This window comes from Myxocyprinus asiaticus, chromosome 28, assembly GCF_019703515.2.
Source record: "Myxocyprinus asiaticus isolate MX2 ecotype Aquarium Trade chromosome 28, UBuf_Myxa_2, whole genome shotgun sequence".
NCBI lineage: Eukaryota > Metazoa > Chordata > Actinopteri > Cypriniformes > Catostomidae > Myxocyprinus > Myxocyprinus asiaticus.
The window spans coordinates 44927559-44952558 of NC_059371.1; the positions used below are offsets into that span (position 1 = coordinate 44927559).

Here is a 25000-nt window from a genome sequence, read left to right on the forward strand (position 1 = left end):
AATGCATTCAAATATTGTGGCAGATGAGTAAAGCATTTATAAGACAATATAAAAAGTGTCGTTAAAATGCAATATCCATATTATTAAACATAAGCCTATCATTGGCCCACAGTGCACAGAAATTCATTTTGCAATCGAATTCGTCAATCTGTCCGAGATAGATTAAATATAACGTACACATGTGAGACGGACGCTTCTGGAGCGTCATAAACACAGCGTTTTTACGCCGCTGTGTCAAGTTAAACGTAGTTTGAAAATTAACGCGTCTCGAGATCCGTCCAGCTTTGTTTGAAATCGAGAACGCGTTGTCATGTTGTGCTGTTGCTGGTGTCAATCAAGCCTGAGTGTGGTTTGTTGTACAGCTGGAGTTTCGCTGAACGCCCCCTGCTGATTGACATGATTGTGTTATTCTTTAATTGCACCGAATGAACACGTTAAATTGACAGCCCTAGTAATTATTACATGGGATATTAACTGGCTGTTACGGTGTTGTGTTGCACAGCTCACCTGCTCCAGCATCTGTCTGTGTGTCGTCCTGTCTCTCTGCTCTCTGTCTCTCTTCTGTCTCTCTCTCCTCCTGCAGTGTGTGGATGTACTCTTGACTCAGAGTTTCATCTGCGTCTCCAATGAGGTAGATGTTTTTAAAGCGGTGATACAACATCGAAGCTTTAAACATGATCGCTTCACTGCCACGAAACCAGCGCATCTGACAACACACAAGAACACATCATTCGAGTTCACCTGCACGTCAGATTAAACATTTTGTCTTTTGTTGTCGTGTTTAAGGGCAATATCCTTAACTGTCTCTAAAGCGAGACAACACATTAACTTCTAAAAAGTAGCTAATACTGTACATGCAAATCAGAAGCTCAGGTTTTAATAATTAAATGCTTATTCTATACATGCTTTTTCTAACAGTCATTTTGTACATTATTGCCAACTAAAATCATCTTCATCTGTAATATTTAACTGGCATATTAGTCAAAGTGACGAATAAGAAACTGAATATTGACCTTTCTTGTTGTCAAAAGACACTTTGCTTACATTTGAAAGAAATTCTCACCCAGATAATGCTTTTAATAAGACTGGAGACCTTCTAACTAGGTACATTACCAAAATATTAATTTTACTAATTATATTTTATTAGTTTGCATCATTTTAGTCACATTTTAGCTTTACAAATTCATGTATTCCATCAATTAATAAGATATTATATTGCATATATTTTATTTAGGTACATGTAAATAGTACAAGTTATGCATGTAAACGATAAACAAGTAGATTGTTGAACGTGTACTAAAAGCTGGTACTGTCTCTTTAAGAAAACCGGCAGTTCTGTAAAGAGCGTCTGTAAATGAGTGCATATTAGAGAGAGGCTTTACCTCATCTGTGCTATGCATGATTAGAATTAAATGTTTATTTTTTGTTGTTTTTGCTCAACAACTGACTGTAAATAACAAAAAGAGTATTAAAAGAGACATTATTAAATGACAAATGGATTGCGTGGATCTTGTCTTTGGACACGGAACAACTTTTACTCTCGACATGTAGTGAAAGGATCTCGCTACTGAGCTTCTTCACCACTTTACTATTCAATCACATTAACTACGTTTCCATCCAAGGATTTGTTGCGAAAAAAGCGCATCAAAATTAAGCTGATGGAAACGCAAATTATCGCTAAAATTTCACAAGTATTGACATAATATTTTTCCGTTGAACTCTAGCACATAAACTCTATGTCGATACTTCAGATGTCGCAAGAAATTGGTTTGGAAACACTTTTTGTCGAGAAAATTGGCATAATGCAAAAATGTAGTGTCTCATGACTTTACCCCAATCGTTAGCCTGTGTTAATCATGACGACGGTATACATGCTTGAAAGTCAATTTATTGTACATGATTGATTGATCTTAACGGCATATAGATCCAATGCCGCAAACATGACACTTCCAGGAGTACCAACACAAATATCTCGTATCATGCACCTGTCATCGACAAGTACAAGCAGAACAAATGAATGGCCACTGTTTGTGATTCATTTAATCATAATATCCATCCGTTTATTTATTAAAGTTGCTGTTTCACACCATTCAAAATAATAGACGGCAGTCATGGAATTAGCCCATAATACAAAAAACAATTTCTGTGCACAAAGAGGTTTTAAATTAAAAATAAATACACAATACTAGAGAAAGCTTCAGTGTGCTTTTTTGGAACACTAACATAAAGCCCAATTCTATAATATTATTGTTTAGCTTACATTTGAAAAAATGCTGGGAAAATTCCGTTTTAAATAAATTACCAAATGAAAAAAGCATTAAATTAAATTAATTACCAAACGAAAAAAGCATTAAATTAAATACCAAACGAAAAAAGCATTAAATTAAATTAATTACCAAACAAAAAAAGCATTAAATTAAATTAATTACCAAACTAAAAAAGCATTAAATTAATTACCAAACGAAAAAAGCATTAAATTAAATACCAAATGAAAAAAGCATTAAATTAATTACCAAACGAAAAAAGCATTAAATTAAATACCAAACGAAAAAAGCATTAAATTAAATTAATTACCAAACGAAAAAAGCATTAAATTAAATTAATTACCAAATGAAAAAAGCATTAAATTAAATTAATTACCAAACGAAAAAAGCATTAAATTAAATACCAAACGAAAAAAGCATTAAATTAAATTAATTACCAAACGAAAAAAGCATTAAATTAAATTCCAAACTAAAAAAGCATTAAATTAATTACCAAACGAAAAAAGCATTAAATTAAATACCAAATGAAAAAAGCATTAAATTAATTACCAAACGAAAAAAGCATTAAATTAAATACCAAACGAAAAAAGCATTAAATTAAATTAATTACCAAACGAAAAAAGCATTAAATTAAATTAATTACCAAATGAAAAAAGCATTAAATTAAATTAATTACCAAACGAAAAAAGCATTAAATTAAATACCAAACGAAAAAAGCATTAAATTAAATTAATTACCAAACGAAAAAAGCATTAAATTAAATTCCAAACTAAAAAAGCATTAAATTAATTACCAAACGAAAAAAGCATTAAATTAAATTAATTACCAAATGAAAAAAGCATTAAATTAAATACCAAATGAAAAAAGCATTAAATTAAATACCAAACGAAAAAAGCATTAAATTAAATTCCAAACTAAAAAAGCATTAAATTAAATTACCAAACGAAAAAAAGCATTAAATTAAATTACCAAACGAAAAAAGCATTAAATTAAATATCAAATGAAAAAAGCATTAAATACCAAACGAAAAAAGCGTTAAATTAAATTAATTACCAAATGAAAAAAAGCGTTAAATTAAATTAATTACCAAACGAAAAAAGCATTAAATTAAATTAATTACCAAACGAAAAAAGCATTAAATTAAATTACCAAATGAAAAAAGCATTAAATTAAATTAAATTACCAAATGAAAAAAGCATTAAATTAAATACCAAACGAAAAAAGCATTAAATTAAATTAAATACCAAATGAAAAAAGCATTAAATTAAATTAAATTACCAAACGAAAAAAGCATTAAAATAAATTAATTACCAAACGAAAAAAGCATTAAATTAAATTAAATTACCAAATGAAAAGCATTAAATTAAATACCAAACGAAAAAAGCATTAAATTAAATTAATTACCAAATGAAAAAAGCATTAAATTAAATTAAATTACCAAACGAAAAAAGCATTAAAATAAATTAATTACCAAACGAAAAAAGCATTAAATTAAATTAAATTACCAAATGAAAAGCATTGAATTAAATACCAAACGAAAAAAGCATTAAATTAAATTAATTACCAAATGAAAAAAGCATTAAATTAAATTAATTACCAAACGAAAAAAGCGTTAAATTAAATTAATTACCAAATGAAAAAAGCATTAAATTAAATTCCAAACGAAAAAAGCATTAAATTAAATTACCAAACGAAAAAAGCATTAAAATAAATTAATTACCAAACGAAAAAAGCATTAAATTAAATTAAATTACCAAATGAAAAAAGCATTAAATTAAATTAAATACCAAACGAAAAAAGCATTAAATACCAAATGAAAAAAGCATTAAATTAAATATCAAATGAAAAAAGCATTAAATTAATTACCAAACGAAAAAAGCATTAAATTAAATACCAAACAAAAAAATAATTTAATTAATTACCAAACGAAAAAAGTATTAAATTAAATTACCAAATGAAAAAAGCATTAAATTAAATACCAAACGAAAAAAGCATTAAATTAAATTAAATTACCAAACGAAAAAAGCATTAAATTAAATTAATTACCAAATGAAAAAAGCATTAAATTAAACTACCAAATGAAAAAAGCATTAAATTAAATTAATTACCAAAGGAAAAAAGCATTAAATTAAATTACCAAACGAAAAAAGCATTAAAATAAATTAAATTACCAAACGAAAAAGCATTAAATTACAAAAATTTATTACCAAATGAAAAAGCATTAAATTAAATAAATTACCAAACGAAAAAATATATATTTTTATACCTATAATTGCTTTTTCTTTAAAAACTTAAATTAGCCTTACCCTGTTCTGTAGATGAAAAAGTCATCTGAATAACATTCTCGGAATGTTCTAGACTTTCTCCAAGACTATAAACTATCTGAACTATTTGTCTAATGTTGAGTTCACTTTCAGAAAACATTTTAAAACTTTTAAATATTTTAAAAATAGCCTATTGAATATCAGGAATGTATCATATATGTAAACCCTGATATTACACTGCATCAGTGTTTCTTTAATAGCAGTGCACACAGCATATACACATCGATGGATGCTCCTTATAGTAAGACCGAAAGTTTCCCCCTTGATGATAGGTGCAACATCAGGACCAATATTACAGTCCTATCAGAAGGGCAACAGCTCTTCCTCCTCTTCAGATTGCATTTATTTGTGAATTAAAATGACAGTAAGCTGGTTAATTTCAATGAATTGTCTCAATACTCTCCCCTTTTCCCAAAACTAGGAAAAAACATTAGGGACATCTGGGAGGCGAAAGGTGCGCAATTAGCGATATACACATTTATGTATGGAAACGGCTTAAGGGCAGATTTCTTTTGCAATAAACCAAAACTCATGCAACAAAGTGAGTTTTAAGCATGACGTCATCACGCACACCATTTTTATCAATAAAAGGCCATTTTAATGGAAACAGGCAGAAGACGGCAAATTTCGCAAAGAAATATTTACACATTTTCACTTTGACGATAACAAAATAGCGCGAAAAGTGGATGGAAGTTTTTTTTATAAAAAAATAGTTTACTGATGCGTGAAATCGGAACATTTACCAGCCAGTGGAGAATCACAGACATTTTAGTCGCAATGCGTGAAATTTGGTTGCAAATGTGAGCGATTAACTCTCATTGTAGTGAAGGGTTACGCATAGAGTAAAAGATCGATTTTGCGATTTAATAAATCGATATCTAGATTGTTCAAATGAAAATCAAAATACTTCAAAAAAAAAAAAAAAAAAAATGCAAATATTTTTGAGTACAAATTTATTTAACGATTTTACATTTTTTTTATTTGTATTTAATATCTATTAAATTTGAGCAATTTTATGCAACATTTTTGTTCTTAAAGCAGGGTCCGAAATTAACAGCCGCCAAGCGCCAAATGCAGGTAAATGGTAAATTTCGCAGTATAGTTAATTCAGCCAATTGTGCAACAAAACATGCGATTTTACCGAATAATTGCACATAACGCTTGCGCAACAATATCACCAATTCTCCAGCATTTTATTTATGGGAAAATGCAACTCATCAAAATATACCAAAACCTTTATGATATAATATAGCAGGATATTTATTCAGATTTAAATGTGTTTGTACCTTTCTGAGGGTGTCTATGAGTTCGCTGTGGTTCTGAATGTGTCGAGACGAGACGGGGACTTTACTCAACTCATCCAGAGCCAATAAACACTTACTCACATCCTGACAGAGAGAGACAGTACTGTCAATATTCACAACAAGGGTTATTGAATATATACAGTACATTTATCTATACTGTGTCATATTATATAGGTTCATACTGGGTTGTCGAGTGTCATTGAGATCCTGATGTCACCGTGGAGCCGGTAGAGTAAAGAGTCTGTGACGGACAGAGACCGATCTGAAACACACAAACACATGGTTGGAGATTCTTCCACACAAACATGTACTCGTCCAGATGATCAGTGTGATGTGTGTCTCACCTCTGCAGTCATCCTCCGTGCTGTTATTGTTCTGCTGTCTGTAGAAACACACTGTCAGTCAGTCTTTCAGTTCAACTCAACAGCAGCTTTAGATTGAATTCAGTTGATATTTGATGAGATTTTGGACCAATGAGAATTCACAATAGGTGCAGCTAAACATGCAACACTTTAAAAACAGAAACCTAATGAGTAATGAAATGTTTGCTGTGCTTGGCTTGTCACGGTCGGTAGGGATAAAAACTCATTTAATATGCAAGTGATGTCACTCGACGTGTTGAGATGTTCTGCGTTCACTCACTCGGTGTTCTTGGTTTCCTGTCCTCCATTCTGCTCTTCCGTTTGTTTTATCCAGTTCTCACATCGGGCTCCACGATTCCTCTCGGGCCGTTTCTGCACCTCCTCATGCGGTGTCGCCCTGCTCGCAGTTGTACTGCATAAACATGCAGTAATATTAATAATTTACTTAAAGTGATAGTACGCCCCAAAATGAAAATCCTCTCATCATTTACTTACGCTCATGTCATCCCAGATTTGTATGACTTACTTTCTTCTGCAGAACACAGATTACGATTTTTAGAAGAATATTTCAGCTCTGTAGGTTCATACAATGCAAGTGAATGGTGACCAGAACTTTGAAGTGCCAAAAAGCACATAAAGGCAGCATAAAAGTAATCCATAAGACTCCAGTGGTTTAATCCGTGTCTTCAGAAGTGATATGATAGGTGTGGATGAGAAACAGATAAATATTTAAGTCCTTTTTTACTATAAATCTCCACTTTCACTTTCACATTCTTCATCTTTTGTTTTTGGTGATTTGCATTCTTTGTGCATATTGCCCCCCTACTGGGGCACTTGCATTGTATGAACTTACAGAGCTGAAATATTCTTCTAAAAATCTTCATTTGTGTTCTGCAGAAGAAAGTCAGTCATACACATCTGGGACTGCATGAGGGTGAGTAAATGATGAGAGAATTTTCATTTTTGGGTGAACTGTCCCTTTAAGAACTGCCCTGTCTGTAAACAGTTTTTGTCATTGGCTATTTTGAAAGCCAGTTCTCTTCACACACACAAAAAAAAATAAGTTATCGGCCAAATGGCGAGTTGATTACTCAAACTCTTATCTTTTCTCCCTTGATATAACACATCTACAGAGTCAGAGCTGTGTGGCTTTAAAATAGGTTTGCGAGTGCATATGACACGTTTTGAGCGGGCACTGTTGCACACACACACACACACACACACTCTGATCGATAGCAGGGAGATTTCATAGAGCAGCGTTGTAGGCTATATTCGAGAGCACGCGTCCAGTTTTGAGCGAGAGCCAAGGACATCCACGTGCGAGCGGAGAGATTTGGGCTAGCACAACCGGTACATGGATGCTCTCTCGCATGATATGCATGCGTTCATGACAGCATTATAATGCCATAGAGCTACGGTTTATTAAGCTGGACTATGGTCTGTTAAGACAATAATTTTTATTATAGTATTTATGTATGTTTTGAGTTCACTTGGTGAATTTATCATCAATCTCCGCACCTCCCTTGACATGCTCTGGCGCCCCCCTGGGGAGGCATGCCTCCCAGTTTGAAAACCGTGAATCTATAGTAATACATGCTCAGTCGCGCCTTCTTAACTTTAAAGCCCCCAGGCTTTTATTTTGGTGGAACACTCCAGGAAGTCCTTTGAGTGTGATTATGCAGCCTAGCTCACAGTAGTTTAAATCGCTTCTGTTCAAAATCTGGTGGAATGCCCCTCGGGTGCCGTTCTCAATGCATGTTATAAGCGAATCGAACTATCGAGCATCTACACCTGAGATGAAGTTCGTGTTTCAAATATCACATGCCGCTCTGAGCCGAAAACAGCAGCGCATCATGATAGCCCTGCGTGTGCAACGTGTGTGTGTCAGTGTGCATTCACTGAAACATGCTGCGCATGCAGACTATATATTTACTTTTCAAACGCAGCGATTCACAGAGCTATTGTTTGTCTATAAGAGACTTTGAATAAAATGCACGGGTCATATGGGGTACTTTAATGGTGCTTTTATGGTTCTTTTTTGTCATTTTTGGAGCTTGATGGTAACGAACATGACTAACACACAGTGTTGATTTGGATTGGGCTCGTAGAACCGATACCTGATCCGGTTAAAAACATCAGTATCGGCTCAATGCATCCCTAATGAAAACAAAAATGTTTAAGACAGTTATCCCGAAATCTCGTGTGGCTAACCAAGTGTCACATTCAAAGAACAGGAGTGTTGAGATGTGTTGCGTTCACTCACTCGGTGTTCTTGGTTTCCTGTTCTCTGTTCTGCTCTGTATCTTTCTTCTCCTCCTCTGTTGGTTTCATCCGGTCATGGTTCTCACATCGGGCTCCACGATTCCTCTCAGGTCGTTTCTGCACCTCCTCATGTGGTGTCATCCTGCTTGTGGTTGTATTACATAAACATGAAGTAATATTAATAATTTACTTACTTAAAGGGACAGTTCACCCAAAAATGAAAATTCTCTCATCATTTATTCACCCTCATGCCATCCCAGATGTGTATGACTTTGTCTTCTGCAGAACACAAATGAAGATTTTTAGAACAATATTTCAGCTCTGTAGGTCCATACAATGCAAGTGAATGGTGACCAGAACTTTGAAGCTCCAAAAAGCACATAAAAGCAGCATGAAAGTAACCCATAAGACTCCAGTGGTTTAATCCATGTCTTCAGAAGTGATATGATAGGTGTGGGTGAGAAACAGATAAATATTTAAGACCTTTTTTACCATAAATCTCCACGTTCACTTTCTCCTTCTGTTTTTGGCAACTCACATTCTTCGTGCATATCGCCACCTACTGGGCAGGAGAAGAATTTATAGTAAAAAAGGACTTTATTATTGATCTGTTTCTCACCCACAAAGTTCTGGTCACCATTCACTTGCATTGTATGGACCTACAGAGCTGAAATATTCTTCTAAAAATCTTCATTTGTGTTCAGCAGAAGAAAGAAACCCTCAGGCTTTTATTTTGGCGGAACACTCCAGGAAGTCCTTTGAGTGAGTTTATGTAGCCTGGCTCACAGTTGTTTAAATCACTTCTGTTCAAAATCTGGTGAAATGCTCCTCGGGTGCCGTTCTCGATGCATGTTATAAGCGAATCGAACTAAGTTCGCGTTTCAAATATCGCGTGCCGCTCTGAGAGCTGAAAACTGCAGCGCATCATGACAGCCCTGTTTGTGCAATGTGTGTGTCAATCGAGCAGTGTGCATTCACTGAAACATGCTGCGCATGCAGACTATATATTTACAAAGCAGAATTAAGCAGCTAGCTAGATTAGTTTAAGCTTAGTTTAAGCGAACTCTGACTTTGCAGTACCAATGGATAAAGTGGATAGGCTTTCTTCGGGGTTTCTTGCCATAGTAACATACACTAATTGGCTAACCTGCTCCGGGACAGGTTATATTCCCGATCAGAGATCTCATCCAGATACTGGACCAATCAGCTGTGAGCAAAGTGACAGTCACTCCCCCCAGCATCTCTCACTCCAATTTAAAGTGCACTTCAATGAGACAATTTTATAAATTTACAAAATAAGCTATTTATGATCATTATTTATTGCAAGAAATATATTTTTGGAAGTCTTGCATTTGTTTAAAGACACTTGATTTTTTCCCCCAATCATTTTCCCATACTGGCCATAAAATATGTATGAATAAATAAGATGTGGGCGTGGCCGAGCGACGTCTGTAGAGAGTGAGGCTGGGAGAGGAAAAAGGTAAGGATTGACACCTGTGGGAAACAGTTGTTTGTGTTTGCAGTGAGAGCTGAGAGGGATAAAAGAGCAGTCCAGACCGCCGGAAGGGAGAGAGAGATATATCCATCACTGTTGCGTGCGTCTGTTTATTCATTGGGCTGAAAAGCCGACCATGTTTGTAACATTAAAAAGTGTGAATTAAAGTCTCACGTTGGATTATTTATCCGGCTCCCGCTTCCTCCTTCAAAGAGAGTTCATTACATGTCACAGTGGTGCCGAAACCCGGGAATTAGGAGGAATTCGAGCACCCAGTGGGTGGCCCGCCTACTGACAATGTTGTCCAGGGAAGCCCAACTCTCGGCCCAACAACGTTCTGCGGCCAACCTCTTGGTGTACGAGGATCTGAAGAAAGCCATCCTGCAACGGGTAGGCCGAAGCCCAGAGCAACATTGCCAACACTTCCGCTCGCTGATGCTTGGTGAGCTTGGCCACCCTTCGCATTCGCTTGACAGCTCCAGGACACCTGCCGAAGGTGGCTGCTGGCTGAAGATCACGACGCCGAAGAGATACTCGATCTGGTGTTACTGGAGCAGTTCATCGGCCGGCTACCGTAAGGGACAGAGGATTGGGTCCAGTGCCACCGACTGGCGTCGCTGGATGGGGCAGTCCAGCTGGCTGAGGACCATATGGTGGCTTATTCGGGGGCTGGCGAGACCTCTTCTCTCTCCTGCCTCCCCTTCCTCTCATCCTGTTCCTATTTCCCGGAAACGGGGAATTCCTACCCCAATACTGGTTCCCCGGTCCCATGGGACGATCAACCCGCCGGTTTACACTAACCCTCTACACTCTCCTCCACAGGCTGGTGAATCCGCTGTCACCAGTGTGGGCATGAAGTCTGGGCCAGTCTGCTGGAGCAGCGGGGAACCTGGGAATTTCCAGGGCCGATGCCCCACGATGGAGGTGGAGACACAGGTCCTCCATTCACCAAAGCTAGTTTCAATCCGAGGCTTTGGATACGAGCCGGCGGGTGAAGGTAAAGTGTGTGCATGGGGATATTCAAAATAACCCAGTAGTGACGGTCATTATAAAATTTTTGGTGACAAAATCATAGTGTCGTAGCTGCGGTTAGTCCCCACCTCTCCCATCCACTAATTTTGGGTACGAATTGGCCAGAATTTACAACTTTATTAAGGGGAAGATGTGTGGATGGGTCCTGTAACAAAGTGTATCAGTGTGTGGTGTGCGATTCGTTGGCTGGGGAGGTGGTACCAGGGCCGTCTACATCAGCTCCACGTCAGGATGACGCAAGGGAAGGGGAAACCGCAGCATCGCTTTGTGATGGTTCTGGTGGATTACGCAGTGCGATATCCGGAAGCAGTGCCTCTGCGCAACATCTCAGTATGAAGTGTTGTGGAGGCACTCTTCAGAATAATCTCCCGAGTGGGGATTTCGGAAGAAATCGCGAAGACGCTCGAAATTGGGACAAGTGGCTCGAGCCCCTATTATTTGCAGTACGAGAGGTCCAGCAAGCCTCCATGGGGTTCTCCCCATTTGAATTATTGTATGGCCATTGACAGCGCAGCCTGCTCGACATCCTACGGGAAAACTGGGAGGAGGGACCTTCAAACAGTAGAAATTAAATTCAACACATTCTTGGATACTGGATTTAACCAAGGGATATTGGCAGATCCCCTTAACTCCCATGTCCTGTGAAAAGACGATATTTTCCGTTCGGTTTGTTCGGGAGCCCGGATACGTTTCAGCAGCTCACGGACCGAATCCTCAGACCACACGCTGCTTACGCCGCTGCCTATCTGGATGATAACTTTATTTACAGTAATGATTGGCAGTGGCAACTGCAGCATCTGAGGGCTGTCCTGAGGTCGTTGAGATGAGCGGGACTCACAGCAAACAAAGAGAATTGCGCAATTGGGCGGGTGGAAGTACGGTATCTGGGCATCCACTTGGGTCATGGCCAGGTGCGGCCCCAAATTGATAAAACCGCAGCGATTGCAGCCTGCCCGAGACCCAAGACCAAAAAGGAGGTGAGACAGTTCCTGGGGCTGGCTGGCTATTATCGTAGGTTTGTGCCTAACTATTCGACCATCACCAGCCCGCTGACTGATCTTACTAAAAAAGGGGGCACCAGATTTGGTCCAGTGGATGGAGCCATGTCAGCAGGTGAAAGCTGCACTTTGCGGAAGGCCGTTATTGCACTCTCCTGACTCCTCTCTCCCTTTTAACTTGCAGACGGATGCATCGGACAGGGGGTTGGGAGCGGTACTGTCCCAGATGGTGGAGCGGGAGGAGCACCCCAAGCTGTACATTAGTCGCAAACTCTCACTGAGGGAGACTAGGTACAGCACAATAGAGGAGTGTTTGGCCATCAAGTGGGCGGTCCTCACCCTCCGGTACTATCTGTTGGGGTGTACTTTCAACCTCTGTTCGGACCACGCCCCGCTCCAGTGGCTCCATCGCATGAAGGATGCCAACACGCGGATCACCCGTTGGTATCCAGCTCTCCAGCCTTTTAAGTTCGAGGTGGTCCACAGGCCGGGGGCGCAGGGGGAGTAAGTGACAGGCCGGATGGCTCCCCGGCCTGAGTCGGCTGTTGGGGGTATGTGGTGATGTGGGTGTGGCCGAGTGACGTCTGTGGAGAGCGAGGCCAGGAGAGGAAGAACGGTAAGGATTGACACCTGTGGGAAATTATCTCTAACAACTGTTTGTGTTTGCAGTGAGAGCTGAGAGGGATAAAAGGGCAGTCCAGACCCACGGAGGAGGGAAAGAGAGAGAGAAAGAGAGAGAGAGACATGCAGCAGTGATAGTGTGTGTTTATTTATTGGGCTGAAAAGCCGACAATGTTTGTAACACTGAAAAGTGTGAAATAAAGTCTCGCGTTGGATTGTTTATCAGCTCCCGCTTCCTCCTTCAAAGAGAGTTTGTGACGTGTCACAATCACATTTTTATTATTTGATAGTTTATTAAAGTCTAAAAGTATTAAATTAAGTTAGTAATTTAAATTAATACTAAAGCTTTAAAAAAAAAAAAAACATTATTTCAAATGAAGATATTAAACTTTTAAAATTACAAGCCTGAATCTTCTTGTTGTGGACCTATATAAATATATTATCTATTTTAATTCTTTCATCACATTCAGATTTTTTTCGTGCTCTATCAGCAGCAGTATTTTAATTATTAATGATTTCATAGTGATTATTCGTGTTGTGTAAATATGTTTTGATTGATCATATTTTTTTTAACATCTTCTTGTGCTGTGTTAACGGAGTTTAAATTCTTATAATTGATCATAATTTTCATAAACATCTTCAGCGGTGAAGTAAATCTCACTGACTCTCTCGCGAGACGTGACTTGCGCTGTCTCGCACGCGATTGGCTGTTCGCTTCATTCGTGTGAACGCGCACATGAACTAATCATAACCCCGGGATCAAACTCTGAATTGATAAAGTTGATAATGAGCGTCTTGATGCTACTTAACCCTAATGAAGCCTGATTGGATTTGGTGAGTTTTGTCAAACTAAAACCAATCCTGGAATCCAGAATTTGTTCCGCTTTTTTTGTGATACATGGCACAGGAGTGTTGAGATGTTTTGTGTTCACTCACTCGGTGTTCTTGGTTTCCTGTTCTCTGTTCTGCTTTGTATCTTTCTTCTCCTCCTCTGTTGGTTTCATCCGGTCATGGTTCTCACATCGGGCTCCACGATTCCTCTCGGGTCGTTTCTGCACCTCCACATGCGGTGTCGTCCTGCTTGTGGTTGTATTACATAAACATGAAGTAATATTAATAATTTACTGAAAGGAATAGTTGACGCAAAAATGAAAATTCTCTCATCATTTACTCACTCATTCGCTGCCTTTATGTGCTTTTTGGAGCTTCAAAGTTCTAGTCACCATTCATTTGCATTGTATGAACCTACAGAGCCGAAATATTCTTCTAAAAATCTTCATTTGTGTTCTGCAGAAGAAAGAAAGTCATACACATCTGGGATGGCATGAGGGTGAGTAAATGATGAGAGAGTTTTCATTTTTGGGTGACTGTCCCTTTAACATGAAAACCCTCAGGCTTTTATTTTATTTTCTGTCGACAAACATTTTCGTTGTCGAATAGTCATTAGATCCCATTTAATGTAACATGAGATCCCATTAAACTCTAATGATGACGCGTGAGAGCAGCACTGCAGTTAAGGAGAGGAAGAATTACACAGATCACAGATGCACTCTAAACTTTCCAGACAGCTTCAGCTATGTAGATCACAAAGTATGAGGGAATTATAATGCAATAATACAAAATAAGCAAATACAGAAGCACTCTCGTTGTGGAATACGTGGAGCTGGAGCAAAACTTGCGTGATGAGCGTCTTTAAAGGAAACCAGTGTTACACCTTCCAGTGTTACAAACAGCGTTACATCTTTAATGCAGTTACTACAAACTCCAAAACTGGCATATCTCTGTGCGGTCAGCATCTCTTCTATGAGTTGTGTGAATGTCCCGATCTAAGGGGGAGAGATTGAAACTGCACCGGCTGATGCACACTCTGTCACGGGACACTCGTCCCGAGCGCACACGCTTAATGCAGCTAGATTATAACGTGATGACTCGCGACTTATTGAATCATAATATATGTGTCACTGTGTGTTTCTTATCCTGAAGAAAACTGGCAATACGCAGCTTTATTAATAAGAGAGAGTTTGTTTTTTTGTGAGTTAAAGATGGATTGAAGTGAACAGAAAGGTGAGAGAGGGTAGTCTTCGCCCCATTATACACAAACAATATATTTTTGTTTTGGTTTGTTTTCCAATATAAATATCTAACAACGTACATTTATTTTAGCAGCTATACTGCAGAAGAAACAATTGTTATCTGAGGATGTTGAATATAATATTAAAAATACAAATAATGGGGGTCTGGGTATCTCAGCGAGTATTGACGCTGACTACCACCCCTGGAGTCGTGAGTTTGAATCCAGGGTGTGCTGAGTGACTCCAGCCAGGTCTCCTAAGCAACCAAATTGGCCTGGTTGCTAGGGAGGGTAGAGTCACATGGGGTAACCTCCTCATGTCGCTATAATGTGATTCTCGCTCTCGGTGGGGCGTGTGGTGAGTTGTGTGTGGATGCCGCGGAGAATAACATGAAGCCTCCACACGCACTATGTCTCCACGGTAACGTGCTCAACAAGCCACGTGATAAGATGCGCGGATTGACGGTCTCAGACGCGGAGGCAACTGGGATTCGTCCTCCGCCACCCGGATCGAGGCGAGTCACTACGCGACCACGATGACTTGCTAAGTAGTGGGAATTGGGCATTCCCAATTGGTAAAAAAATATCTAAAAATCCTGAGATGCATTCACCTGAGAAGCAGCATATAAGATATTTTGCTTTTAGAGAATAGACCTTGAATATGAGTATATTTTGTCTTTACTGCACTCGCAGAAGTATAACCAAGTGAAAAAAATACACTTATATACAAAATACACTTATTTAAGATATATTTAAAGCAGTATAAATATCTTATATGTTGCTTCTCAAGTAAATGTATCTTGTTTTAAGGATTTTTAGACAATTTTAAATGGAAAACAAGACAAAAACACTTGATGACAAGAGGATTTATTGCAGTGAATTTCTTTACTGAATTAAACTTACTAAAAAGTATTTTTCCCTTTAATTTAGTGAATGTCATTTAGAGGTATTTTTAAAAGATTATTTGTCCTCTGTATTGTTAGTAAGCACGTTTAAAGTTGGTGCACAAGCTGAATAATCGGTTAAGCGCTAACGATTAATCGGCGAATAATCGTTAGATTAATCGATTATCAAAATAATCGTTAGTTGCAGCCCTACGTAGAACCGATACCAGATCTGGTTAAAAACATCAGTATCGGCTCAATGCATCCCTAATGAAAACAAAAATGTTTATGACCAGTTATCCCGAAAACTCGTGTGGCTAACCAAGTGTCACATTCAAAGAACAGGAGTGTTGAGATGTGTTGCGTTCACTCACTCGGTGTTCTTGGTTTCCTGTTCTCCGTTCTGCTCTGTATCTTTCTTCTCCTCCTCTGCTGGTTTCATCGGGCTGCGGTTCTCACGTCGGGCTCCACGATTCCTCTCGGGCTGTTTCTGCACCTCCTCGTGTGGTGTCGTTTTAGCCGTGGTTGATTGTTCAGTCGTAGATGTTTGCGTTTTTCCTCTGGTGGACGTGACCAAACCCTGCAGAGACTTCAAAACACTCTGCCTCTTCTCTGCCAGGATCTTACAGCGCTATGAGACACACACACACACACACACACAGACAGACAGAAGTCAGCTCTCTTCTCCACATCTGCTCGTTCTAAAGCTCTCTCGTCCTCTCTCACCTCTTCATCTTTGGGTTTCTTCTCGTCTTTTCTCTCCTGCTTCTCAAAGATGCTCAGAACGTCACTCTTCATGTGTGTTTCTCTCCGATTATCCTGCTCTTCTCTCTTTCTCTTTTTGGTCTCGTTCTTATCTGGTACTTCAGGAACAGAAGTCTCCTCTTCTCCACGCCGTTTCCTCTTTGAACCTGTAAAGAAGCAGCTCTGATCAGTCTCTTAAAAGCATGTACTGCCCTATCACCAGCAATACTTGTAGTGCACAGTACTCGAAATCTTAATATGCAGAGTCAATGCAGAGATCTGTTTACCTGCTGGACTCGACGGCGGGGAGCTGATGGTCGTGGGAAGAGAAATAAGAGTGTCTTCCTTTCCGTCAGACTCGGTTTCTGAGCGTTTGCGTTTCAGACTGGCCGGTTTCACTCGGTTTCTCTCTGTGACGTCAGCTCGAGTCTCAATCAGACCCGCAGTAGATCGTGTGATTCGTAAGGGCTGAAAGATGACAAGAGACGACACATTAAAAACACGTCAACATGTGAATGTAACGGAATGTGTTATTGATGGATTAGTCTGTGTATTTCTTTTTCTTGGTGCTATTTTGTCTGACTTTTTATAGAAACTATAATTTTACAACTTCGTTGCCATGACGACATAATGCTGGTAAGCCCTGAAAGCGATTTTAAACAGCGCAATACTAGAAAATTATGTAAAACACAGATTTCATCACACTAAAATAATGTTAACATATATATGTTTATGTCTTGTAGCTATACTTTTGAAGCAGTGAGTATATTAACGTTTATGGACTGGCCCCACTGACTTCTATTGTGAGTGCCTCACCGCACTCAGCAAACTGCAATTTATACTTTTTATTCTTCTTTTTTTTGGGGGGGGAATTTTTCCCCTTTTTCTCCCAATTTTTCATGCCCAATTCCCAATGCGCTCTAAGTCCTCGTGGTGGCGTAGTGACTCGCCTCAATCCGGGTGGCGGAGGACGAATCTCAGTTGCCTCCGCGTCCGAGACCATCAACCCGTGCATCTTATCACGTGGCTTGTTGAGCGCGTTGCCACGGAGACGTAGCGCGTGTGTAGGCTTCACGCCATCCACCGCGGCATCCACGCACAACTCACCACATGCCCCACCGAGAGCGAGAACCACATTATAGCGACCACGAGGAGGTTACCCCATGTGACTCTACCCTCCCTAGCAACCGAGCCAATTTGGTTGCTTAGGAGACCTAGCTGGAGTCACTCAGCACGCCCCGGATTCGAACTCGCGATTCCAGGGGTGATAGTCAGCGTCAATACTCGCTGAGCTACCCAGCCCCCCAAAAGTAGACATTTTTGAAGAATCTTTACAAATAAAAACTTACATTTGAGTCTGTTTTCTCCCATAAAGCCTTCAGAAGACTTCAGAAGACTTGGAATATACCGCACAAGTCACATGGTCAACTTTTACACTGTATTTTTGTCCTTTTGTGTTCCACAGAAAAATAACTACTGCGTTACATCAAGAAACACACACAAATAAGAGAGCCACACTGAAGGTGAAATGTCTCCAACCTTTTTTTGATTTTTCGAATCCGTCCTTTTCTTCGCTGCAGAAATAATCTTTGTACGCAGCACGTGTTTCCTGCGAGCAGAAAGCGTCTTTGCCGCAACAGCTTGTCTGGCTAATTTAAATTTTCTATTAGGCGGCATCCTCTTTCCTGATGTGACCGTGTTCACTGAGGTCTCTTTCCTCGCAGGCAGAGCGCTATTCATCCGACGGGCTCTTGTGGTGGGCGTCTGTTCTCCAGAATCTCTTGAACGGGTCGATATTCGTCCGGCTGTTTTATCCTTGTTTGCCGTAACAGATTCAGACTTTGTTTTGGGAGTGCTGTTGATTTTCACAGGAGTTTCTCTTTTATTTGTCGTCACTGATTTTGAATCACTCTTCGACACTGGATCTTTACGGGAAACAGTCTGGCTCTTCTTTTCACTCTGATTTACTGCTTTCCTGGATTGCAGGTGACTCTCTGCCAGTCGTTTCATTAGAGCTGCTTTCTGTCAGAGACATTTGAAGTGAGTTATTACGAGAGTAACACTGACCGAAATCATCAAACAAAGCACTAAGCCTGCACATTACACAGGGTTTACACCCTTTTTTGATAAATCAAATTCCATGACTTTTCCAGGCATATGTGATTACTGGATACTTTATTGATTCAGACCGATTTGCTAATGATTCGCTAAATTGTGGGCTGTTTTCAACCATCACAAATCAGACATAACTATGGCTTGCGAGCACATTTCAGGGGCAGTTCACACCAGTCTCTTTGAGCTGTTGTTTGTCTATGTAAACAAGCACTCAGTAGGTCCTTAAAATGCAAGTGAATGGAGACCAGAATTTTAAAGCTCCAAAAATCCCAGACAGTCAGTATAAACATCATCCACACGACTCCAGCGGTTCATTTAATGTCTTCTAAAGTGACACGATCACTTTTGGTGTGAAAAGATCAATATTTAAGTACTTTTTAACTATAAACCATCGCTTCCAGTAAGCAGGAGTATGTGCATTCACGAGAGCGCCGAGTTCACGTGATCTCTCGTGTGACAAATTCGTGTTGGCATGTTACGGACGTAATCTCACGTTTTTCTTTTGGTTGAGGCATCCAGGATGAGCACACAAATGCACCATTGCGAGTAAAGAAACAGATCAATACAGACCTTAACCAAAACCAGTGAAGCTTCTGTTCAGCGTTCCTCCTTCTCACTTGTAAACAGCGCTGCTCTTCCGGCTGTGTCGCACGTGCGTCAGTTCTCACGTGCATAATGCTGCTGACCGGAAGTGATGCTTTATAGTTAAAAAGTACTTAAATATAGATCTTTTTGCACCAAAAGTGGCAGTGCCGCTTTAGAAGACATTAATTTAACCGCTAGAGTCGTATGGATGACGTTTATACTGACTGTCTGGGATTTCTGAAGCTTCAAATGTTCAGGTCTCCATTCACTTGCATTTTAAGGACCTACAGAGCTAAGATATTTTTCTATTTTTCTCCAAATGTGTTCTAGTGAACAAAGAAAGTCAGACACACCTGGGATATCATGAGGGTGAATAAATAATGAGAATTTTCATTTTTGTGTCAACTTACCTTTTAAGTTCAATTTTACCAAACAACACAACTAAACAATTTCTCCGCTATGTAATATAGCTCATGACTCTAACTGTAGGTGATATTTGTAGACATGTACACACATTAATATAGAATTCAGCTGATGTGCAGTCACAGGTGTTTGTGCATATCAACTACTTTACAACGGCTTCAAATGTGGCTCAAGAACTTTCCATTTCATAATCATGATTTTCCCATCAACACATCATTGTCATTGTTACTGACCTTTTGACCTCTGAGGCCAACCCCCGGGTCATTCTCGATCTCCCACATGCCCTCCTCAAACCTGCCACGTTTGGTAGTCCGGCCATACTTCTCTTTGTTTGGCCAGTACGGGACGATGTCTTTGGGGAACAGAAACGTTCTGGAAGAGAGAGATCGAAAACAACAACCACAACAGTGAGACGGTTCTGGAGACATTGGTTATGTCTGGAATAGCATACTTCCATACTACTCTAACTTTTTCTGCAGTATGTAGCATCTACAGTTGAAGTCAGAAGTTTACATACACCTTAGCCAAATACATTTAATCTGACATTTAATCGTAGAAAACATTTGCTGTCTTGGGTCAGTTAGGATCACTACTTTATTTTAAGAATGTGAAATGTCAGAATAATAGTAGAGAGAATGATTTATTTCAGCTCTTATTTCTTTCATCACATTCCCAGTGGGTCAGAAGTTTACAAACACTTTGTTAGTATTTGGGAGCATTGCCTTTAAATTGTTTAACTTGGGTCAAATGTTTTGGGTATCCTTCCACAAGCTTCTCACAATAAGCTTTGAGGTCTTGAGGTCAGGGCTTTGTGATGGCCACTCCAGTACCTTGACTTTGTTGTCCTTAAGCCATTTTGCCACAACTTTGGAGGTATGCTTGGGGTCATTGTCCATTTGGAAGACCCATTTGTGACCGAGCTTTAACTTCCTGGCTGATGTCTTGAGATGTTGCTTCAATATATCCACATCATTTTTCCTTCCTCATGATGCCATCTATTTAGTGAAGTGCACCAGTCCCTCCTGCAGCAAAGCACCCCCACAACATGATGCTGCCACCCCCATGCTTCACGATTGGGATGGTGTTCTTCGGCTTGCAAGCCTCACCCTTTTTCTTCCAAACATAACGATGGTCATTATGGCCAAACAGTTCAATTATTGTTTCATCAGACCAGAGGACATTTCTCCAGAAAGTAAGATCTTTGTCCCCATGTGCACTTGCAAACTGTAGTCTGGCTTTTTTATGGTGGTTTTGGAGCAGTGGCTTCTTCCTTGCTGAGTAGCCTTTCAGGTTATGTCGATATAAGACTCGTTTTACTGTGGATATAGATACTTGTCTACCTGTTTCCTCCAGCATCTTCACAAGGTTCTTTGCTGTTGTTCTGGGATTGATTTGCACTTTTCACACCAAACGACGTTCATCTCTACGAGACAGAATGCGTCTCCTTCCTGAGTGGTATGATGGCTGTGTGGTCCCATGGTGTTTATACTTGTGTACTATTGTTTGTACAGATGAACGTGGTACCTTCAGGTGTTTGGAAATTGCTCCCAAGGATGAGCCAGACTTGTGGAGGTCCACAATTTATTTTCTGAGGTCTTGGCTGATTTCTTTTGATTTTCCCATGATGTCAAGCAAAGAGGCACTGAGTTTGAAGGTAGGCATTAAAATACATACACAGGTACACCTCCAATTCAGTACTCCTCCTATCAGAAGCTAATTGGTTAATTGTCTAAAGGCTTGACATCATTTTCTGGAATTTTCCAAGCTGCTTAAAGGCACAGTTAACTTAGTGTATGTAAACTTCTGACCCACTGGAATTGTGATATAGTCAATTAAAAGTGAAACAATCTGTCTGTAAACAATTGCTGGAAAAATTACTCATGTTATGCACAAAGGAGATGTCCTAAACGACTTGCCAAAAACTATAGTTTGCTAATATGAAATCTGTGGAGTTGTTAAAAAAAATGTATTTGAATGACTTCAACCTAAGCGTATGTAAACTTCTGACTTCAACTGTATACTGTGCACTGTATGCAACTTTCTGTATGCATACAGAGCACAGAGTTTGGACTTTGACTCGTTAATTGATTGGACTGCCATTTTTATATATTGTTGCATACTGCATACATGTTAGTATACAGTAGCATTCAGTGTGTCATTTGTTCACTTACGTTGAGTGTGTTCCATAAAAGAAGATTGGGATCTTATTTTGGGGGGCTTTTCCTTCACCAATCTGAGAGGCAAACAAAACAATACATAAACATTCCTCTTTTAATAGACCTCTTTTACATAAAAGACTGAATATGAATTATAAGATTGTTATAATTAACTTACTCTGGCAGGCCAGAACGGATATCCCTTCATCTTGGCAAACACTATATCCCCCGGTGTAAAATCATGAGTGATCTGATCAGACTTTACCTTCATCTGACAAAATTAAACAGTTAATTAATGAAAAATTATATTTATTCATGTAAACACTCACCATGTGTCACTTACACCACAACAATAAACAACATCACACCAGCAAATACACCTCTACGGTCATAATATTAGCTTCATGGGCATATGTTTGAAATACATGATCTTTATATGATTGTTTTATGTTGATATAAACATTTAAATTAGATTAAGATATGTTAAATACAGAAAAACTAGCCGTGTTGTGCTAGCTCAGGCTAACACAAGCTCACTTCGCTCAGATAAACTCACCTTTACTCCTTTCTGCCTGTCGACTCACTCAAATGACATTTTATAAACACTCTGCATTAAAAAAAATAAAATGTAAAAACAAGCGCTTTAAAAGTATAATCACGCGATGAAAGGAAGAAGAGCGCGTGTGCGCGTGTGCGTCTGTGTGTGTGTGTGTGTGTGTGTGTCTCCCCCCTCAGCGCCGGTGGAATGGTTCAGTCCGCGTCCCGCTCAGTGAGTGAGGAATGAACCATCGCGCAAATAGAGGTAGATTAGAATTGAAAATATTCGAAATATAAATAAATCTTATTTATCGTCACGCTGTTAAACACAATTACTTTATACTTTATTTTATATTAAGTAAATAAGATAATACAATTATTGCAACTCGATTCAAAAGCGATTATTACTTCGCTATTTTGGACGCCGGTCGTTAAAGAGTTAACAAATCGGAGCCGGAAGCGGTAAAATTAAGACGTTTTAAAACAATTTTAACCCTTGTGCGTCAATTTAAAAAAGTTACTCAGATGTCCTTAATGGACAAAACTGTCCGCGTCAAAAAAAAAAAAAAAAAAAAAAAACTCCCATAATGATATTATATATTAATATTATTTTCCACTTTCAAAGAGTTATTTTTTTTAACCAACATCAGTCCTGATCATAACTACCAAATATTAAACAAAAAAAAAAAAAAACACACACACACACACACACACACACACACACACACACACACACACACACACAAAATTCATTATTTTCCATATACTAAATGCTAAGGGGAATTATTATTATTATTATTATTATTATTATTATTATTATTATTATTGGATTATCACAGTCTAGGATATGTCAATGATTAGCAACAACATTGATTTTTATGCATTATTATTTTTTGTGCAGTGTCAGGTTATAAAAAAAAAAAAAAAAAAAAAAAAAAAAAAAATTTTTTTAAACGTGCCTAATTTTGTTTTAAAGGTCTCATACAATAGATTTACATGCATCCAAGGTCAAAAAACACTTTAATTTGCTCATAATTTAAATTGCAGCATTTCCTTTTTTCCCCAGTGTCAAAAACGACTCGTTCAATGATCCGTTCTAAAAGATTCATTCTAAACTCCTCCTTTCAGAGAGCATACTCTGCTCTGATTGGTCAGATGTCCCAGTCTGTTGTGATTGGTCTAGCTCTTAGTGTAGTGTTTGAGGGTGGGTCAAAGCTGTTCGCAAGCAGCCAATGAAGACCAGAGGCGGGTTTTTTGTTACCAAATTACGTAGGTTAGTACAGGAAGTAAGTCTGGAATTACTAACGACTCGTTTCAGGTGTTCAGAATCGGTTCTTTCTTTTGGGAGTCAATAACTGCAGACTTTTTTACATTCACAAACAGCTATATAACACACTACATGAAAGGTAATATTTGAAACACCATAATAGGTGCTATTATTTTCCACTTTCACTGATTTAGATATTTCAACCAACATCAGTCCTGAACATAACTAGCAAATATTCATTAATTTTCAGGATTTTATCCCTTTAAATGCCAGTTTCTTTACATAATGTCACTGTTGTTTTTACACACACACACACACACACACACACACACACACATACACACACACACACACACACACACTTTTTTCTCAATACACACATACAGAACACACTCTGACATCCATAACAACACATACACACACACACCCACACAATTTTATCTGCATCATTTATTTAGTTGTCCTGCAGTGCTCTATAATACAGCAAACAGAGAATAGGGGAAAAGCTTGTATTTGCTCCATTGACTAAACATGAGAAAAATGGCGCCATCTGGTGGAAAATATAAAAAATGTAAAATTTGAAGCCAGGGCTCCAGAATGAAAGTATAATATCATAGAATTCATGATTTTCTGCTTTAATGGCACTGGGATCAAATACTGCAGTTTTAATGGGTTTCAATGGGGACATTTTTGTCCTGAAGGTCCTGAGTGTGACTATTTTGTGTATTATAGATGTATTATAGGAACTGAGGTTGAAATATCAAAATTACCCCAAAAATACACACCTTTGCCAAAATGTATGCCGTTGGCATTAACAAATGATCGAAAAAAACAAAAATAAAAAAGACAAAAATATCCCGAAGGTCGCACAAGGGTTAACTAGTAACAAAATGTAATTGTTAATATTTATAATTCACACCTTGCACATGATTAAGCAACAATATGGCTTGCCTTATGAATTCAAACAGTGATATTCTGCATTGTTGTCTCATGAGTTCATCATGTTGCAGGTTTATAGTGAATAAACTGAAGAGTAATTAAAGATATATTAAAAGGATTTCTTACTATGGCAAGCCAAATTGACCTTTAATAACTTACAGGAGATGAATGATCATTTTTTATATCAATAATTGAATTACATCTAGTAAAAGAGATAATGTTTGAAATCTGTAATTTGGTTTTCAGTAGACGCAATGTTAACATCAGATATTTGTAATGTGATTGGAATAGGAAGAAAACCTTTTAAGACAACTTTAATCACTCTTTAATTTATTGATATCTGAAATACCAAATATAAACATTCACAGCAGTTCAATTCTTAAAGGGACAGTTCACCCAAAAATGAAAATTCTCTCATTATTTACTCCCCCTCATGATATCCCAGGTGTGTTTGACTTTCTTTCTTCACTAGAACACATTTGAAGAAAATAGTAAAATATCTCAGCTCAGTAGGTCCTTAAAATGCAAGTGAATGGAGACCTGAACATTTGAAGCTTCAGAAATCCCAGACAGTCAGTATAAACGTCATCCATACGACTCCAAATTCATATACTCAA

General features: G+C 38.5%; 1 protein-coding gene across 14 annotated transcripts in view; it reads right to left on the minus strand.

Annotated features, from left to right (window-relative positions):
- LOC127419325 (PC4 and SFRS1-interacting protein-like) overlaps nucleotides 1-22346 on the minus strand; it is a 24373-nt gene extending 2027 nt beyond the window's left edge. The window contains exons 1-15 of one of the 14 annotated variants that reach the window (XM_051660668.1): nucleotides 22197-22346; nucleotides 21819-21911; nucleotides 21656-21717; nucleotides 19718-19856; nucleotides 17901-18383; nucleotides 16649-16829; nucleotides 16344-16528; nucleotides 16114-16248; nucleotides 13599-13720; nucleotides 8518-8661; nucleotides 6535-6666; nucleotides 6237-6274; nucleotides 6075-6154; nucleotides 5875-5976; nucleotides 508-706 (exon numbers count right to left, since the gene is read on the minus strand). In XM_051660668.1, coding sequence (XP_051516628.1) covers nucleotides 508-706; nucleotides 5875-5976; nucleotides 6075-6154; nucleotides 6237-6274; nucleotides 6535-6666; nucleotides 8518-8661; nucleotides 13599-13720; nucleotides 16114-16248; nucleotides 16344-16528; nucleotides 16649-16829; nucleotides 17901-18383; nucleotides 19718-19856; nucleotides 21656-21717; nucleotides 21819-21911 — 2095 coding nt within the window. In that variant the 5' untranslated portion in view covers nucleotides 22197-22346. Of the gene's footprint in view, nucleotides 1-507; nucleotides 707-5874; nucleotides 5977-6074; nucleotides 6155-6236; nucleotides 6275-6534; nucleotides 6667-8517; nucleotides 8662-13598; nucleotides 13743-15991; nucleotides 16249-16343; nucleotides 16529-16648; nucleotides 16830-17900; nucleotides 18384-19717; nucleotides 19857-21655; nucleotides 21718-21818; nucleotides 21912-22196 lie in introns of those variants that run through there. The other 13 variants (XM_051660671.1, XM_051660663.1, XM_051660669.1 and 10 more) reach the window with 13 other exon arrangements.
- Between the last annotated feature and the right edge of the window lie 2654 nt (nucleotides 22347-25000).